Source organism: Nestor notabilis, unplaced genomic scaffold (genome assembly GCF_000696875.1).
Source record: "Nestor notabilis isolate BGI_N333 unplaced genomic scaffold, ASM69687v1 scaffold903, whole genome shotgun sequence".
In the NCBI taxonomy this organism is placed as follows: domain Eukaryota; kingdom Metazoa; phylum Chordata; class Aves; order Psittaciformes; family Psittacidae; genus Nestor; species Nestor notabilis.
Genome location: NW_009923085.1, coordinates 70,413 through 90,135, shown reverse-complemented (window position 1 = coordinate 90,135; position 19,723 = coordinate 70,413). Strand labels below are relative to the sequence as shown.

The 19,723-nt window shown below is 39.8% G+C and overlaps 1 protein-coding gene across 1 annotated transcript in view; it reads left to right on the top strand.

The window, feature by feature from the left end:
- DDX10 (DEAD (Asp-Glu-Ala-Asp) box polypeptide 10) overlaps positions 1–17,849 on the top strand; it is a gene marked incomplete at its 5' end in the record, with an annotated part of 160,176 nt that extends 142,327 nt beyond the window's left edge. Inside the window, 2 exons of the mRNA XM_010011938.1 lie at positions 5,225–5,358; positions 17,168–17,849. Coding sequence (XP_010010240.1) covers positions 5,225–5,358; positions 17,168–17,357 — 324 coding nt within the window. The remainder of the gene's footprint in view (positions 1–5,224; positions 5,359–17,167) is intronic.
- Positions 17,850–19,723: the final 1,874 nt, after the last annotated feature.

Sequence of the window (19,723 nt, the reverse complement as noted above, 5' to 3'; positions counted from 1 at the left end):
GAGCCATTTCCAATACAAATTGCTTTGCTATGGTTACAGAGCAAAGATTTGAATGTCAGTATACACACCTCAGTGTGAGCTAGTTTGGAACACAGGCTTACCCATTCACTGACCATAAAATGTGGGGCCTTTAGGAGTTGCAAGAAAGAAAAATAGGTATTTTGCATGTATATTTTTTGAGACCGTTGGTAAAAGCAACAGTCTGCTGGCTAAACTAGGCTAATTATATCATTCAAGGTCTTAGATTGCTTAGAAAAGAAATAATCACTGGATGAAATAGAACCATGACTGCTAGTGATTGGAAGGGTGAATGATTTGAAGATGGTGCTAAGAGTTACCTGTCCTTTCTTCTGAAATCCAAGAATGATATCCTATAAAGTGATGTGAAAACGGAGCTATGGCTAACTCCTTCCAAAGCCTGAAGATCAGTTTGATCATCATGGTGCAAAGACTATGTCTGTGTGACTAACCTGCAACCTTGGTTTCTCCAGTTTTTGGCTGCTGGCCTTTCTGATCAGACTCATGGAATCTGGCCAATCCTTCTGAAACAGTTGACCCTGTTCATGTCTACATCATCTCCTTTCTGTGGTTTGCCTTGAGCGCACCTATGTGATTTAGACCAAGGGAATGGACAGTCCTGCAACAACAACTTGTTCTCTCCTCTTCCCACTCATTTGTGTACCACTTCCTACTTATCTATAAGAAGAAACAAGCCTAGGAGGAGTGGCAAAACCAATTGTGGAATCAACATGTGTGTCACCTTGAAGAATTAATGTTCAATATTGATGCAGATGACAAAGTGTAGAAAACAGGAGGAAAGCTCACATGACTTGGTCACAGTTCATGAAGGTTAACCTTAGATACCACTGCACACTTAGAAATGTGGTCAAAAGGAGCCCTTTTCCTCTTGGTTTGCAAGTTCCTTCCCTCAATGGAAAACATGCTTTCTGAGTTTGGATTTGAAGGCTATTGATGAGTGTTACATGACATGGAGTGTAGTTGTCCAATTTCAGCATAATTTGGGCAGTTCTTTATGTGTCAGCTCAGCACTTGGTTCACTCCGCTGGCCCCCATTCAGTTTTTGGTATTGTCTAAGGCTTTGGTCCTGATCTTCAAAGCAACTGTTGGATCAAACACCCTAGCTACATCAAAGACTCTTTCTATTTGTGAACTGCCAGAAGAGCTGTATTCCTTTGGGGCGATGTAGATGATGAAGTATCAGAGCAACCATACATCAACTGGGGACACTGTGTTGTGGGTTGGGGGTACAGGCTATGGAAAAGAACCCCTGTGAGGCAATCAGGTGAATCCAGAGTAAGATGTTTCAAAGGACAAAACCTCTCTGTTTGTTTATGCATTCTATCATAAACATGATGCAGAAACAAGTCCCTTTTTTATCTGAAAAAGTAATTGTCAAAAAGAAGAAAATAAAATCTGAAATGCTGTCAGATCATTAAAGGGATTGTATTTGTAAATGTCCTTTTATATGAGTGGTAATATGCTAAATCTTTAAAAGTTGTGTACTTGTGTAGGGTAACCTAGCAGTATTTAAATCTTACATTTTCTTAACATTAAAATCACAAACACCACTTACTGGGAGAGGCCATGTTATTAGCAAAAGCTGAAGGGTGGCAGATCTCAGAAGGAAATGAATATTGTATGACTGTTGATGGACCCAAATCAAGTCTAATCAACTTCTAAACAAACCTGAAAGGCTTTGGTTTTAGCTGATTAGAAGTATTTTCCCACTATGCTTTATGAAGTACTGTTGACAGAACTGATAGTGCCTAAACAATTTTTTCTTTCCCTTCAACCTGGTTGCTAGGAACTGATAGATTACTCAGAGGATTATGTTAAATTGCAACATAAAAGACAATGTAATTGGATAAAAAAATTGAACACCTGTTAAATTAGATGTAAGTTAAATACTGTAATAAGTATGTATTCTATAAATTAAATCTTGGGAAATAGAACATTTTTTATGCAAGTGCAGGTTTTCATCATTTCTCTTTTCAGTTCTCCCTTTTTATCTGATGATAACAGATAGTTTGCACTGGAGTGACTAATACCTGGTAGAAATGAGACGTCATTTTGATGTTTTGTACGTTTGACTCCCTTGAGTATCTGTTTTCTTAAAAAGGAACGTCAATTATTTCATTTTAAGCTTTTCTTAGCCTGCCTTCTTTACAAAGAGAGGAAGTTGTCATTATGTATTGTAATAAAGACAGTAAGAAGCTCTATCGGAAGTATTCTGTCAAGAAGCAGGGCAAAATCTCTAGAGGAATCTGCCCTGTTTGCCTCATCGAGTGTGTGTTTCCAAAATTACGAGAGTAAGGTGTAGAGTGTGTTCATTCTCCTTGACTTGGTACAGTGTGGAGGCTGAAGGCAACAAGGTTTCCAAAACCTCCGGCACTGAAATTTTGTTGAATTTTTCTGAAATGTTGAGTTTGCGTAGGAAGAATCTCCTTATGCCTCAGACGGAGATTATGTGAATGCAGAAATGCCATGTTCAAAGTGAAAGCTTTGTGCAAAGTTTCTGTGGAACTGGATTGCAAAATGCATGGGCCAATCTGGTATTAAAAAAAAAAAAAGAGAGCTTGTCACCCATGAGCAGAAGGTGACTGCCACTGAATCCTGTTCTCCTGATGAGCCTGAGCTGATGTCTGAATAGGTTTCCTTCCACATCTGAACTTTGTAATAGATACACGCTCCAAAGCACGTTGTCACTGGCCTTCAACAAAAAGTACAGGTGGTCAATACCTGTTCTTCAGTTAATCTCTTATTTGACAGTGATTACTTTAAGAAAGATCTAATCCTGATTCTGTAAATTGCATCCTATTTTTATCTGAAGAGCTTCTGTGATAGTTACCTTGAACTATGATTTTACTTCTTTTTTTCTCCAGCTCTTATGGTGCATAATATGAAATTAAGTCACAAGATTCTTTTTTCCTGACTGGCTGATACAAATTTGAAGCAAGAGGGCAGAAATAATGAGTTTCTGTTGTTCAGCTGTGGATGATAAATGCTTATGTTCAAGTTCTTAACAATTTCAGGGTATTATGAATATTTTAATGAATATGTAGTGGTGATACTTAAAAGAAATATGACCTCGTGATTCCTGATGGTTTAAAGAGGCATCTTTGCCAATTATTTCTTTTGTTGTAGTAAGCATTACCTTGAACACATCTCTGCAAATTTTCTGCTGGAAAATTCTGCTGGAATAAATATGTGACACAAAAGTGAAGGTTTGATCTGTGAATGTGCCTTGCCTTTTGTGAGTGTATATAAATGGCAAAACTTAGGAAGAAATGCAGTCTCAACATCTTACTGACATAACTGAGAATATGCATGAACAGTCCAAGTCTTAAAAGATGACTACCAATAAATGTTAGTATTGCAGAAATACTTGGTTCCATACAGCAGCTTTGAATACTCCCTACCCCTGTATGTAATTGGTATTCACCGCTTGTACTGAAAGAATAGATGTGGTGAAAGGGACAAGTAAAGAGCAAATATTTAATGTCTAAAGAAATTTGAATAAACTATAACTTGATGCAGAATATTTTTCAGATGTGGAAATTCATTAACAGAAAGGTGACGTTTAGAATAGTTTTCAGTTGCATTAGTAAGCAAAAGAGTACTTAAACAAAAACCCCACAAAACCAAAACCAACTTTGTTGTGAAGTAGCACCTGAAGTTCTTGGTAATCAACATGCTTTTCAGACGGTGATTATGTCACCTTATGCAGTGTACAGTGCTACAGAGTGCGACTATGCTCTTGGTGATTTTATATGCCAAGCTATACAATTACCTTTATTTGTATTTCAAAATAGTAAAGAAAAAAAGGTGTGTTTTTCTTATGCCTTTTGATTGCAAATCTGGCTTTTATCCCTTTCTTCTCCTTCTTTCAGTGCACTGCAAAAGTGTCACTGGATAAGCAATAAGGGACTCCTGCAGTGGTCACTAATCTTCCCCTTCACCAGCTCATTTCCTTTCACTTTCTCTATATGCAGGTATAAAAGGGACATTTAGTATGATTTTTTTGTTTTGGTTTTAATTAATTTTTATTGTGGTGAGATGTGTGCACATAAGGACAGTGTTCTTTTAAAACGTGGTGATAGATGGAACTGGTGAAAAAATCAGAACAAAAATGAACTCTAAATATTTAAGAATGTGAAGTTATTTATAGAGGGAAGGATCATTTAAATGAGTACTGTTTTGGAAACTCAGCTGTGTGCATGTTGATTAGATCTATAAACAAAATCTAGCAATGTCTTTAATTAGAGTTTCTTTGCATTTGTTTTTGCTTTTCAGCATAAATATGCATGGATCTAGGGTTCACGTTTTTAGAAATGCCTGTAAGCTTTTTGTTCGCACCTTACTGTGCATGTGCAAGTGTGTATGACCTCCAGTCCATCTGCTTTTTTTGTGCCTGTTAGCAAATACAGAAGTTGTGCCATCGGTTCAGGACTGCGTGGACCAGAATCTGTATCTGCAGAAGCAGTCAGCTTTATTATATTATCCAAGACTTATAGGGAACAGCATCTTCTGTGCCCTCTTTGTTAAGGAATTAGGGAGGTGTTCCCACAACCTAGGAAAACTTGCCAATTCCAGCAGCCCATTCTGAGGAGATGGAGGGAAGCTGAGCCCCAGGGAGGAGGGATGGGGAGGTCAAGGAGGAAGCCTGAAGCACATCTATCACTTGTGGTGGATGGCTGAAACTCCCTTAGAGCAGTTAACTCAGCTTAAGCAGCTTTTTGGTTTTTAACTGCAGGGACACCCAGATGAGTTTTAAATCAGAGTATTTAATGAAATACAACTTACAGCAGTGATTAATGTGTCCACAAGCTCATACCTCTTTGCCAGTGTGTTTCTGAGAGACACTAAAGCCCTGTATTACTTAAACACTTGCTCTCAGATGGCTGTTAATAAGTTCCTTGCCAAATCTCTCTTACATTTGGTAGATTTAAGATGATGATATTGTGAAGATATAATTCGACTGTAAATCCTTGTGCTTTTTGAATAATATTTCTTCAGCCTTTAACAGCCTTAGGGGAGGGCACTGATGACGACAGAAATTGTTCTGTTTTCCTGGCTATAATAGTGATGGCCTTTGACTGCGGTTGAGGGCAGTGGTGTGTTTCAGTATCCCTATTAATGTGGCTGTGGCACGTAACACGGACTTGTTTGCTTGTCTTGTAACTCTCCATTTGTCACCTGGCAGGCTGAAGAGGAAACAGTGGCCTTTCTTGCTCACAGTGGAAGTGAAGAAGAGTTTGATCCAAGTACTCTTCCAGATCCTGATAAATACAAAGATTCTGACGAAGAGCAGAATTCAGAAAGCGAAGACAGCTATAGGTATGTACACATCTTCTGTGTTCATTTTGAAATGCTCAGGGGTTTTAGAAACTGTTTTATTTAGATGTTAGGAACTCATTTTACAGTCACCCTCTTGCTCCCAAGACTTAGTATTTTAAGCTTGCTTGTGAGGCAGGTGCTGAAATGAAATCTATGGCGAAGGCTGTTATTTTCTTTCATGAAGCTGTATGAGAAAGATTTTTGAGTCAGTGTTGAAGGGATCTCAGTCAGACTGTTCCATATGCAAAGATCTTAACTAATTCTCTGGAAGTTTTAAGTATTTATTTGTTGGGTTGACCCTGTTTGGGCATCAGGTGCCCACCAAAGCTGCACTGTCACTGCCCTCAGATGGACAGGGGAAAGAAAATGTAACCAAGGGCTTATGTGTCAAGATAAGGACAGGGAGAGATCACTCAGCAATTACCATCAAAGGCAAAACAGACTGGACTTGGGGAAATTAGTTTGATTTATCACCAATCGAATCAGAGTTGGATGATGAGAAAATAAAACCGATCTTAAAACACCTTCCCCCCACCTCTCCCTTCTTGCCAGGCTTAACTTCACTCCTAATTTCTCTACCTCCTTCTTTGCCAGAGGTGCAGGGGGACAGGGAATGAGAGTTGTGGTCAGTTCATCACAGGTTGTTTCTGCCACTCCTTCCTCCTCTGGGAAGGACTCCTCACACTCTTCCCTTGCTCCAGTGTGGGGTCCCTCCCGCAGGAGACAGTCCTCCATGAACTTCTCCAGCATGAGTCCTTCAAAATGGGCTGCAGTTCTTCACAAACTGCGCCAACGTGAGTCACCCATGGGGTGCACCCCTTCAGGATCAGACTGCTCCAGCATGGACTGGATCTTAGAATTTGCTCTCAAAGGCCAAATGACAGAACCGGCACTGGTGCAGTCCTACATGGAGAAATGTTGCTGCAGGTAATAAAAGAAAGGGGGAATCTTGATATTTATTGGTACTTTATTTCTTTGAAGGAGTAAACCCAGGTGTTTATTGAGAAAGTCTCAAGTAAAGCTTTGGTAAGTGATTGAAGAATGAGCAACACTTGCCTTGTTTATTGGTGTGTATGTTGCTGCAGAAGGGCAGATTCCCAAAATCCATTAAGCTGATGGACAACTGAGCTGGTGGGAAGGAGTTACCAGCAACTGAGTGTAGTAAATGTAGTGTCACAACACTACCTATTAAATATTTAATTACCTCAGCATTTTGTAATTCCTGCTAAATTGTTGCATACTTCCTGTAGGAAAAAAGTGGTGTATTAGTGCCATGTTTCTTAAACTATTTTTGCATTGTTCCAACTTGTAGCCTTAGCTAGGCTTAACTATCTTGACAAGATGGTGTTTCGTAGCGTAACTACTTAATAAGTATTTTGTGAAAGTTGTGAGGCCACTCAGTTTGAAGTTGGGAATTTTGTACAGTTGACTTTCAGTGTCATTAAGTTACCATTTATCCAGGCGACATCAGTTCTTTTTTTTCCTTTTTTTTTTTATTCATACATCACTTTTTGTATTGATCCTTTCCCCAAAGCTGTCAGCTAGACTCAAGATTAGCTAAGCTTTAAGAATAAAACTTGACAGAGATGGACAGTGGTAATCAGTGCAGATTGTTTTGGAGTCGATGGCTGATGTGGCCTCTGGAGTCAGAGTGTCTGCTGTCAAGCAGAGCTAAGACTCAGGGGTCTAGGGCCTTGGTCATTTCCCCTTCCTGTGAAGTAGGTTGGAAAAGAAAGAACATAAAAAGGAAAACAGGAATGTAGTAATAATTTCTGTCAAAGTATTTTCCTCAGCAAATCTCAAACCCTTTGCAGAGGAGGTTAGTATGATTTTTATAGGCAGGAATTTTGAGTCATGTAGTAACTTGTCCTGAGATCATGGCAGCAGCACAGGTCTGGGAATAAAATTCTGGCCCCTAGAGGTTCTCCATCCACAAAACAGATAATATTGCTTTTGAAACTACAACTAATCACATGTGATAAAATATTTTTCTTATTCTCAGTATGCCAGGTTTACATGTGTAAATTTAATGCCACATAGACACGGCTTAATCTTTTTTGGTTTTCTATTTTATTGGACTTACACTTGGATTACTTTTCCATGGAATACTTCTTGGAACTTTGGTGTTTACAGTATTTCAGTTATGCAAAGGAAATTAGTCTTGAATGTAATTTGGGCTGAAGAGAGTAACTTTGAGTACAAAAAATAGACTATGTACGTGATTCAACTTCAGTTGAAATATGGATTTTTTTTCTGCATGTATTAAGGCATGTCAAGTTTTAATTTACTAAGTGTGCTTTAAATATGTTGTTTGGACTATGTTCAGAAGTGACTTTAGAACAAAGTGCAACATTAGAATATTTTCCATGGTACAGTTCTCTCTACATTGTACCCATGTGAATTTTGCGTTGAGCCTGGCACAGGATCAATTATTTGGAAGGTTGGATTTTATTTGGTCTTTGGAACTTAGTCATATGTGGAAGCTGATTTGTATAAAAAACTTATTTCAGATTTTGAATGGGAGATGTCAAGGCTCACCGAATAAAGCAGGCTTTGTATTATGATTTCTTTAAGGTGATATATGGATGTATGATCTCCTGTATGTTTGAAAATGTAGTTGATGGCCACTTAAAATCTCAACATGATTCAGCTCTTTGAAAGGTGGTCTTGCAAAGAAACTTAAAATAGAAATTCTGTTAAGATTTTCAGCATGTGCTATCTTGCCACACAAACCCTGCTGACTTACACAGTTACATTTTGGCATTCATCTTACGACTGCAAAGTTGCAATTTGGTTTTACTCCCTTAAGTAAAATGTTTATGTAGATCTGTCATGCCCATTTAGGTCTCTTTTTAATATCAGTTTGGGGGCTTCCTGGTTAGGAGCAAGATATTCTTGGGGTAACAAACATGTCTCAAGTACTGCCATCACTTGAAGCTTCTTAGCCAGCCTGTCAACTTCAGGACACACTACTTGTCTCAGATTGTTGGCCCTGATTTTGGTTGTCTTTTTAATAATAGGTAAGGTCCTTAGCTTCCCCCAAAGGGATTTTTAGAGGGTTTTGTTCATTTTTCCATCTTTACATAACTGGAATGAATGCTTTCCTGCTTTTCAATCTTGTGTATGTTTCAGGGAGTAGGGCAAGGGATAGTAGATGTTTTCAGCCTTTGTTAATAAGGCATTTGGGAAGTGAGTTGAATTGATTCAAGTTCTTCTCCAGCATTTAAGCTGAATGGGAGTTAATCAGGACCCAAAGAGCAATTTCAAGCAGCCTAGCTAGACCCAAAATTCAGAGCTTTCTAGAAGAGGCCACGTCAGGTTAGGCAATACTCCAGTGGGAAAAAGTACTACAGATAAACCTGCAACATCAAAGATCACAATTTTGTGTTTATTATCACAGCAGTTTCCAGAAGCAAATAGCAGAGGCTCTGGAACTGTGTTGTATTATAGCTGGGGACAAGGCAGGAGTGGATTTGTCAGTCATTGCGAAGGATGCTAATTAAGTTGAAGTGAATGTTGAGAATAGCAAGCAAGGGCAGGTATGCTGAAGGAAGAGGAGAGTGAAGAACTTTGGGATGCTCATGAGGGCAAGAGCAGTGGGTGATTTGGCAGATGAAGAGTCCAGGACAAAATTACATTTCTGGAAGTGCCTGAAAGAAGTGATTTGGAGTTAAGAGCCATTGATGGCTCCAGTGTAGTGCAGCATGTCGTGGTTAATCCCATGCTGGCTTGGGCCTGCCTAGGGAACATCAGTCATATATTTACAGGCTTAATGGATTTGGCCAGGATGCGGGCTTAAAGTGTTGGCACATGATTGTCTGTATTGTCCACATCTGCTGTGATTTCGACTGGTGCCAACTGGACCTCTTCTGGGCAGTGTCCCAGAGTATTTTGGTGTGGTAGGACAGGCCAAGGACTGCTTCCAATAGGCAGTGTTGATGAAGCCACGTTTCTTTTGATGTGTGTGGGTGGTCTGTTCTCTAGCTCTGAAGTCAACTTTGAGGCTCAGTGTAAGTATGTCTAGAGACTTGTGAGGTGCTCTGAGCACCCCTTAGAAGGCTTTTTTGAAAGCAGAGGCACAACTGAAAGAGGGCGATGCAGTGAAGGAAATTAATTTGGGGCTGAAAAAAAGAGGAAATCAAGAAAAGCAAGAGAATTTAAATGACCAATAAGCTATAGATAAAGTGGTAGCTGAACAGGTTGGTGGTGAGCATAAGGCCATGGAGAAATGTTTTTTTTTTTGCATGAAGGAAGAAAGAGGTGGAGGGGATGTATACATGAGAGGAGGAGGAGGAAGATGGGGATCTGGTAGATCAAGAAGAATAAATATAAGAACAGGCAAGAGATCTTGCTGCCAGTAGAAAGAAGGGGTTTCTGTTAAATCAACACTCATGCTTCAAGCACCTCTCTTAGAGCTGTCACGGAATTGTATGCTGAGTTGCTCTTGGGGCTGGGAAATACTATCCTAATGATGGTTTAAAAAGTCAAAAATGTCCATCTTTTCACTCCTCCAGCCCTCAGCATTTTTTTAAGGGGGGGGGGGCTATACAAATCATGAATTGAATTTGCCTTTGAATAAGATTCCCTTCCAGCCATACCTCTACAAGCAGAGTAATTAATGACTCCAAGCATGTAATATGAGATTAATTTTTGTATATCAAGCAACATTCATCATATTTGGTTTAAGGCTATCAATGTAAATTGTTAATGAGGTGAAAAATTCAAGTGTATCAAATAGGGTGGAAGAAAAGCAGCTGGATTTCTTAAATACTCATTTTGCAGGCAGGTTGAGTTTCTGATATTTCTAATCCTTTAAATAAAAATGTTGGGGAAGAACCAAGTTATAATTGACCTTATCATTACCTTTTTAAAAGGTACATCTGATCACACTGGCTTTTAGATCAGCATGAGAAAGATCTTGGACATCAGGGGAGAGGAGAAATGTCTTAGTTTTGGTACCGTTTTGTTTGTGATTTTATGGCTGGTCACCAGCTGATGGGTGTGCAAGTCAGCAGTCAGTGCTGCTTGGTTGGGTACCTTCCTATATTTATGAAAATCATGGGCAAATTGTAGTTTCTTACACCTTCTTCTTGCAGTACAATGCTGATGTTGACCTGCTAAGTTTTATGTGGTTCTTGATATGGTTCCATTCCATTGTCTTTTGTTATGATTTATCTGCAAATCGTGGTACTCTCTCTAATGTGTATTATTCAGGTAAAAAATATAGTGTGTCACCAGCAAGTGTCTGCATTAATGAAGAAGTGTGATGAGTATTTACTGAAACTCTGCAGTTCAGAAATTAACTATCTACAACTGGAGGATGATAGTGGTCACACAGAAGAAAAGGAGGGGAACAGGTTTGAATGTCTGTCAGATGAAGCTGAGGAGGATTGAATGGATGCAAGGCTTACCTAGGTGGTTAGCAGCATCTCCAAGGGCAGCAGCACATTTTGGAGAAGGTTAAGCCTGTGACAGAAGGACATACAGCAAAGCAGAAGGGTTTCATTAAAGCCGTGGTCACTTCCAACTGGAACAGTTTCAACCCAGAGCAGTGATATTTGATCCATATGAGAATCAACCCCTGAATAATTTTGATTATCAGACTGGTTTACAAACGTAAGTTAAAATTACTTAGCCTAAATACACTGAATAGAAAGTACATTGGTACAGGGCTGGGTCAGGTACTGCTGTTTTATAGCCAGCAATGTCTGCAGTAGGAACAGGGAAGAAAACTACTGTAATAGCCTCAGGCATCTGATCTAAGTCCACCCTGACACTTGTCCACTAAAGCCTTTAGAAATAAAAGGTGATCTCAGAGCTGAAGTGAGATGTTGATGATTGGTTTAGTGCTTTTTCCTGTAAGCAGGAACTTTCCATTTAGTAGTCAGGAACTTTCTATTTAATAGTAAGAAATATTAAGCATACTCTCCTGCTGGTCTGGTTTCCATTTAAATATATTTTTCTTATTATTATTCTTGCAGTTTATGGTACTTCAGCTCCAAGACAGACTTGTCTTTTGCTTTTAGTACTGTTGAGCTGATGTTTCATTACAAGTAGATTATTCATCCCTTTTCTTGCAATTATTTTTTATAAATCTAGTTTTAGAGCTGTTTTGTTTTACATCAGTGGAATGGCCAGTAGGGGTATCATAGAATCGTTTAGGTTGGAAAAGACCTTTACAGTCGAGTCCAACTGTTAACCCAGCATTGACAAGTCCACCACTAAACCCTGTCCTAAAGTGACACATCTACACATCTTCTAAATACTGCCGGGGTGGTGACTCAGCCTGTTCCCTGGGCAGCCTGTTCCAGGGCTTGACAAGCCTTTCAGTGAAGAAAATTTTTCCTAATATCCAATCTAAACATCTCCTGGTGCAACTTGAGGCCATTTCCTCTTGTCCTATCACTTGTTACTTGGGCGAAGAGATTGTCCCCCACCTCACTACAACCTCCTTCCAGGTAGTTGTAGAGATCGATAAGGTCCCCCCTGAGCATCCTTTTCTCCAGGCTGAGTAACTCCAGTTCCCTCAGCTGTTCCTCATCAGACTTGTTCTCCAGACCCATCACCAGCTTCATTGCCCTTCTCTGGGCACGCTCCAGCACCTCAACATCTCTCTTGTAGTGAGGGGCCCAGAACTGAACACCATATTTGAGGTGCGGCCTCAACAATGCTGAGTAGTGGGGGATGATCTCTGCCCTGGTCCTGCTGGACACACTATTTCTGATACAAGCTGGGGTGCTGTTGGCACAAGCTAGCTCATGTTCAGCAGCCATCAGTCAGCACCCCAGGTCCTTTTCCACCAAGCAGCTTTCCAGCCACTCTTCCTCAAGCCTGTAGCGTTGTGTGGGGTTGTTGTGACCCAAGTACAGGACCCGATACTGAGCCTTGTTGAACCTCATACCACTGGCCACAGCCCATCGATCCAGCCTGTCCAGATCCAGGAAGTAACACAACACAATCTATTTTCATTATCATTTCTATGTGCTGTGGCACTCTGACAACAAGTAAGAAAGAAGCTGCACTGGACTTTGTGGTAAGGACTGCAGTAATTAATCTTCATTAGGATTGCTGCAATGACTTTGTGAATTAAAATTTATTACATGGAAAAAGGTTTGTGGCATAGCATGTTTGATTAGCAAAATGCCAATATTTATTGGATAAATTATTCCTAACTTTTCTTAACTGTATTTTATTATCAGAATAATTATTTATTCCTGTACATTTATTTGGGAAAGAGCTCATGTGCACTATGTTTCAGCCTGGAAACTTGACTCATGGTCTGCAGCTCAGTGACAAAGCTGGTTTGTTTCCAGAACAGTGCTGGTAAACTAGGCTCCAGAGCAAGCTCTGATAAATGTTAACTGAAGCAGAGCCTATCTAGAGATCTATGTTGTTTAAACAACAGGAACGTGGTTGCGTGGCTGCACATTTCAAATGTATGTGGCTCTCAAGCACTTTAAATCTTAACCTTACAGTTTGTCAAGATATACCTTGAAGCCCAGAAGTGAGTTAGGTAATAACAGTTACAGGCTTTCTGTTTTTTCCTGCTATCACCTCAAAACACACTTGAGATTTTAGGGTTTTTATTAGCTAGGGTTTCTTGGTGAATAGCTATCAGGGTCATAGTTAAATCCCCTGTTTCCCAGATGCAATTCATATATGCTGGCATTTATTTAAGGGACAGGATTCATAAGCCATGCTTTAGTGTTTGAGTAACAAATACTACCTATCAAATGATAGTATTGTCCTTTGTTGTTACAGCTGTGCAAATGGTGACCACAGAAATTACTGTGCCTGTGGATAAGTCAGCTGTTAGTACCTCCTCGCCTGTTCAAACACAGCCTGTCCCAGTAAATCCTTCCATCACACAGCTTCAGACCACGCAAGGTCGTTCAGGCAGCTGAAAAGCTGAATTGCAGCAGATGGAGAAAGGAAGGAATTGTAATCCAGCTGCACATGGCGCTTTCTAAGTGTTATAAATAGAAGATGAAAAGACGCATTGGCTTTGGTTTTGATCTCAATTGTGGGGTTGCTTTCTAACTGCGTTGTTCTGTTAGAAAATAGTTCACCTTAGAATAGCTTTGTTTTGTTTTGGCTATTTGTGGATGCCAGCTGGTAGTGCAGCAGGTCGTATGTTTGTGAGGAATAAGGGGCCATTTACGTCCCTGGGAAGTGACCAACAATAAGAAGATTGGCTCTGCATGCTGGGCTCACAGGCAGCCCTTTGGTCAATGGAGACTGAGGAGGAATTCATTTGACAATAAATGCAAAAGTCATCCATGTATACCTGCTTTCACTCACTCAAGCCCTTTTACATACATACCTGAGAATTACACCTATTGCATCTCCTCCAAACAACTAAGGAGAAGCACCCAGATGGAGTACAGGATACCCCTTGGCATCATGATACCAGGTATCTCTCCCAGTGATTTTCCAGCTTCCTTTTAAGACTGGCACTTGCACCCTTCATAAAAGCTACATCTCTGACTGCTTGTCCAGGGTAGCACAGCCCCTGTCCACACCACGCAAACCACCACTGGTAAAAATCCATCCTGCAAGAACATAGAATCATAGAATGGTTTGGGTTGGAAAGGACCTTAAGATCATCTAGTTCCAACCCCCCTGCCATGGGCAGGGACACCTCGCACTGAACTATGGTGCCCAAGGCTCTGTCCAACCTGGCCTTGAACACTGCCAGGGTTGGAGAATTCACAACTTCCTTGGGCAACTCATTCCAGTGCCTCACCACCCCCACTGTAAAGAACTTCTTCCTTATATCTAATCTAAACTTCCTCTGTTTAAGTTTAAAGCCATTACCCCTTGTCCTACCACTACAGTCCCTAATGAAGAGTCCCTCCCCAGCATCCTTGTAGGCCCCCTTCAGATACTGGAAGGCTGCTCTGAGGTCTCCACGCAGCCTTCTCTTCTCCAGGCTGAACAGCCCCAACTTTCTCAGCCTGTCTTCATACGGGAGGTGCTCCAGCCCTCTTAACATAGTTGGGGACTGGACTAGGTGATCTTTTAAGGTCCTTTCAAACCCAAACTGTTCCGTGGACAGGCGCTGTGTCTTCTCTCTGTGTTTCAAAATTATGGACATATTATTTGCACATTCCACTTGAGACTCTGCTGTCCTTCCTAAGTTGCCGTTGTCAAATACTGCTTTGCTTCTACATTTCGTATGTCGTGAAAACACAAGCTGTTGGCTCTCTTCATCACTAGGTGGCTTTGCCAGTGCTGCTTCCTGTGTTACACCTTCCTTCTTATTCACCTCTCCAGTGAACTTAGAGTGAACTTAGTATGGGTCAAATTAGTGTGAAAATACACTTGCTAATGTGTAGATACATCTTTTGAATGCACTACTAATTGAGCACCAAGATTTCTCAGTTGAAAAAAAGAAATAGCTTGATTCAGCATAATCTTCCCACAAAGATTATGGTGAAAATTAATTATAATTGCGTAGATGTTCTTTTGTTTGTGGAAAAAAACAGAGATCTCACAGTTCCTGCTAAAGGTGTTTTATGTTTAAATGTTGTATCTTACAGACATCTAGGCCTATGGGCCTCTGAAACTTCAAAAATGAGTATCATCTTTTGTATTTGAAGTCTCCTGTTTCATAACTTGTGAGATTTCTGCATTGTTTTAATTGCTAAGATGTTTTGAACTAATGTCCTAGATGAAGCATTAGTCAATTACGAATACAAACTGGGCTTCAGAGTCCATTCAAATGCTGGAAATAATTGGCGGTTTTGTAAACAAGCAAAAATGCTTTTACTTAATGAGGTGTCAGCCTTATGCTTTTAAAGTGAACCGCTGTATTCTGTCCTGATCAAAGCGAACGCCATGTAACTCCAGCCGAAACCCACACTGACCACTTGGAAAAGTGAGATGTCTTAGTGCTTTAGAGTATTTTCATATGCTGTCAGTATAGCTTCAGCATTTATGGAATATCTTAGGCACTACAGAAAGAAATAGAATCTCCTTTCCCCAGAAAAGGAATAAAATAAATGTTTGTAGCAAGCACTGAAAAAGCCACCCCCATGCACATGACAGCTCAAAGCCAGCAAAGTTGATATATCCTTTGAAATGTCCCAATTTTAGGAAAAGTATTTGGTGCACACTCATCAGCTATTCATAGAATCATAGAATGGTTTGGGTCCAACTCTCTTGCAATAGACAGGGACATCTCTCTCTAGATCAGGTTGCTTTACACTATTTATTTCCGACAGGCAGGGAAGGACAATATAAAGGTAGGGTGTTTTCTACCAAACACCCATCCGATCAGATTTTGCCATCAGATCTCATGTTTCTCCTTCATCCTGATAGAGAGGCAGCCAAAAAGCATACGAGCCAGGAAGGGAATGAAATATCATGTTGCCATTCCCTCTCAGAGGGCATTCAGAAACTTTTCGAAAGCTGGTGTGTTTTGGGGTTGATATTTGGGATAGGCTGGTTTCCAGTGACTGATGAAACCAGCATTTCACAGACTGGTAACTGGGCCTATTAATGGAAAAACGAGGTGGGCAGCTGAAGGTGGTTTGAGTTGGGCGTTGGGTTCCTGTGCTGCGTAGGTTTGAAGAACAGTATTCCACAATTTGAGCTATTTGTTATAACCCCTGTTTCTAATGGTTAAGTCTTTAAACAATTTTTCTGAACAAAACGTTTCACAAACATTACATTTACACTTCAACAATTATAAAAATTAAGGCAATTTAAAAATTTGTGTTGTAACAGTTTTTTTAAAGCACATTGATTTTTTCTGGTTAGAAGTTTGCCAACTTTTAACTGAAAATCTGATTTTAAACCATCTATTTTAGAAAGGCCTAAACTCAGTTTTTGCAGTTCCATTTTTGTTATATTCTTTAAAATGCAAAGATGAAAAACTGAGAATGCCATTTTGTTTTGGTTGATCTGTTTGGAGGGAATGGTCTGGGGTGTGAGGGGTTGCATTCTGCTTTTTTTTGGTGTGAATTCTACCCTACAGCATAGGATAACCAGCCCTCTGTAACCTGGTATGCAGATATATCTTAGAATTGATTTCAAGTAGATTATTTTGATCTTAGGTAAGATGATTTATAGCAAATTTTCTATGTTACAGACAAAACCCCACATAAAGATACATGAAAGTTTGGACTTTCCTGCTGTTGCTGTCATGTGTCCATGTGGTAGAAGTCAAAGTATTAAAACAGATATGCAGTCATTTTGTCCAGATCGAAGGCTGCAAAAGGCAACACATTCAAGTCTTAAGAAAAGCAGCAGAAAAATAGGAATCCATCAGGGAAAATAACTGGGTTTGGGTTTTTCCTCTCATGGCAAAGAGGTGGTTAATAGCTTCAAAGGAAAGCTTCTGAAAGAAGGGCAAAGAATGACTTGAATGAGATGTACCCAAATCAAAACTCTCTTAAGTGGATTTACCAGTGAAATGACAGTTCTCACATTTTTATTTTTGTTGCATATTTATTTGAGACAAGATCTTGAATGTGTGTCTAGGTCCACTGACACATCGCTGTATCAGTTCTGTCAAGTTGTTTGTCACTCTGTAGGACAGAAAATATTAGAGAAGGCTGATAGCTATATCTTAATGTACTGTAATCAATAAAGACAGCAGAACAGCCACCACCACCTCGGCCTGAAAGCAGTTCTAGTTTAGACATTCAGAGTTTATCGGCTTCTATTGCTTCACCCTTCTGAATTGTAATTTTGTTTGCTCTTATCTTGACATAAATTTGCCTTGTTTAAAATGAATTGTTTGATTACATGATGATATTGATTACCACAGTTGTTAAAAAGACTAATTGATTTGTTTCTGCAGTGAACTTGAGGACAAGAGTGGAAGAAAGAAAAGAAGCTACAGCAACAGTACTGCAGCAGAAGAAATGCCGCTGAAAAGAAAGAAAGTGAAATTCAGCCAAGAGGAGGACCCCTGTTTGCCATTAGATACTGGGCTTTCTCTGGCAGAGGATGAAGAGCTTGTACTACATCTGCTCAACAGTCGCAGCTAATTATTTTCCTGCACATTTTCTTTTCTGGGGCATCTCCACATTTTGTCAGTAGTCTACAGAAAATGAATTTGGCAGCTGGGCAGCTGGGTACCAGTGGTCATAGATAAATGAGTTCTATGTGCAATGGGATTGCCTTAGATAAGCTCATGGATTACAGACAATATTTCGTTTGATTTATAAGTCTTTCTAAATGAACTTTCCAACCTCAATCCCCAGATCTCATTTTTGCAGTAACACATTTATAATTTTAAATCTCCCAAGTTCTGAATAAATTATCTTTTTTATTTTAACCTTGCTTTACATAAAACCAGGATGCCCCCTTCTTGACTCTGTCAGGTTTGTTATTTTAGAAGATAAATGTGTTCTAAAATTATTCAAGAAGAAATACTGTTGACTGCTCAAGTCATACTACTTAAAAATCAAATGCATTTTTTCTTCTGTGTATCATGCACATATTTTAAAAATATTTTAATGAAAATTTCTGAAGCCTTGGTGTAAACTTTTGGTGTCTCTCTCATTTATTAGTTATCTCGGTTATTGTTTCTGTTATGATTCTGTCACTGGTATTAGGCACTTCAGGAAGCTAAAACTGAATCTTGCATTTGAATCCCATATGAACGAGAACACAGTGATGCCACAAAAAGGTAGAGTATAACATTGCCTGGTAAAATTGGTTGCCAGGTAGATTTTGTGTCAGGCTTACAAGTGGAAGTGAGTTGTTTTTTGTTATGGCCAAATTTTTGACCATAACAAACTTGAGCATATTTTCAAGTTTCATCCCATCACACCGTGGTTGGTTGTTGCACTTTCTGTGCTTACCCATAACTGCTGCACCTTGATGAACAGCAGTAAGATGTATGCTTTGTGGGTCTTTCCCGGGGAAGGGAAGATGATGGCATTCTCTCTGAAGCAAAACAAAATATTAATACAATACCAAATTCTTATTTTTTGAAGTAGATTTTCTTCTCTTGCTTGGGCCTGAGTGCCAGCTGGGAGCCAAATTCGCTGTCTTCTTGCTTGCATTCTTGACTACCCTGTCAAGAATATTGGCATGTCGTTGAGCAAAGAGCACGGTAAACCCTTGCAGGCAATATGGAGAATAATGAAAACTGCTGAGAGTTTTGCATATCTCGAAAACAACCAGGCAAAGGGAAAGCTGCTGTGCAAGAAAACAAAGGAGAGTGGGAAAATCCAGTGTTTGCTGACACAAGTTTTTTGAAAGCAAACAGGCATGGAAGGTGGTGATTGTCAGTTTTCAGCAGACCTATGCCTAAGTTAAGTTTACACGGCAAAATAGTAAAACACTGAGTAGGTACAAATGCCCGAGGGCTTTCCCTTGTTTCTTCCCTTCAGCAAATCAAAGTGTATGTCCCAAAAAGTTGCATATGAAGAACATATTAAAGTAAATAATCATCTCTTTTTCCTTCTTTTTTTTTTTTTTTTTATTTTTTTTTGGGGGGGGCTGTTCTTATTTTTTTGTTTTGTTTTTGGGAGAATTTTTGTTTGGATTTTTGGAGGGTTTGTTGTTGTTGTTTGGATTTTTTGGTTTTTTGTTTTGTTACAGGAATCTCACCAATCTTATGCAAGCCTTTCTTCCTCTCCCAATACCCCATGCTATCTTTCAATTCAGTTACCTCAAACTGAAAATATACTGCAAATTCTTGTCTCCAAATGTTGCTTCTGCTGTTCTGCCAACAAGCAGGGTATCATAAAAACAATATTATAGGCAGAGCACATCTGCCATCTGCTCCTTCTTGACAATGTGGAATGAGAAGAAATGACCGAGTTTCACAAACAGCTAAACATGAAAGATGGGACCTGCTTGCCAGCTGATGCATGGTGTTGTTTAGTCTATAGTGCCACAGTGGGCCTGGAAAATACTGTGATCGGGGAATAGCATTGCTGATCAATCTGTTAATGAAGAAGGATCTGCTGTGGTGCTGCTGTGACTGTGCTTAGGCTCCATCAGGTGAATGGCTGCAGCAAATTGATAAGCAAGGTTAACAAATGCCCCTGCACTGGAATAACAGAGGTCCTGCTCCTGCAGTTGTGGAGGAATGCAGTAAACTGCAGTGCAAGCAGCACCAAGAGCAGGAAGCTGCTCAGAGGTGAGCTGGGTGTAGATAATACACATGGTGGTGTATGCATCTTAGAGGTATTTGTAAATTCATGGTGCACTTTGTGGTGATCAGCAGTCTTGTACAACCACTGATGTCTCTCCTCTCAAATGTTTGCTCTGAGAAGGTTGAATGTAGTTTGTGGGGCAAGTAAATAAAAATCCAAAAGATTTACCATTTCTTACTGGAATATTCTCATTCGTATGCTGGGGTGTAAGAGAAGCATTTTATCCAGTGAGCAGTAAGACT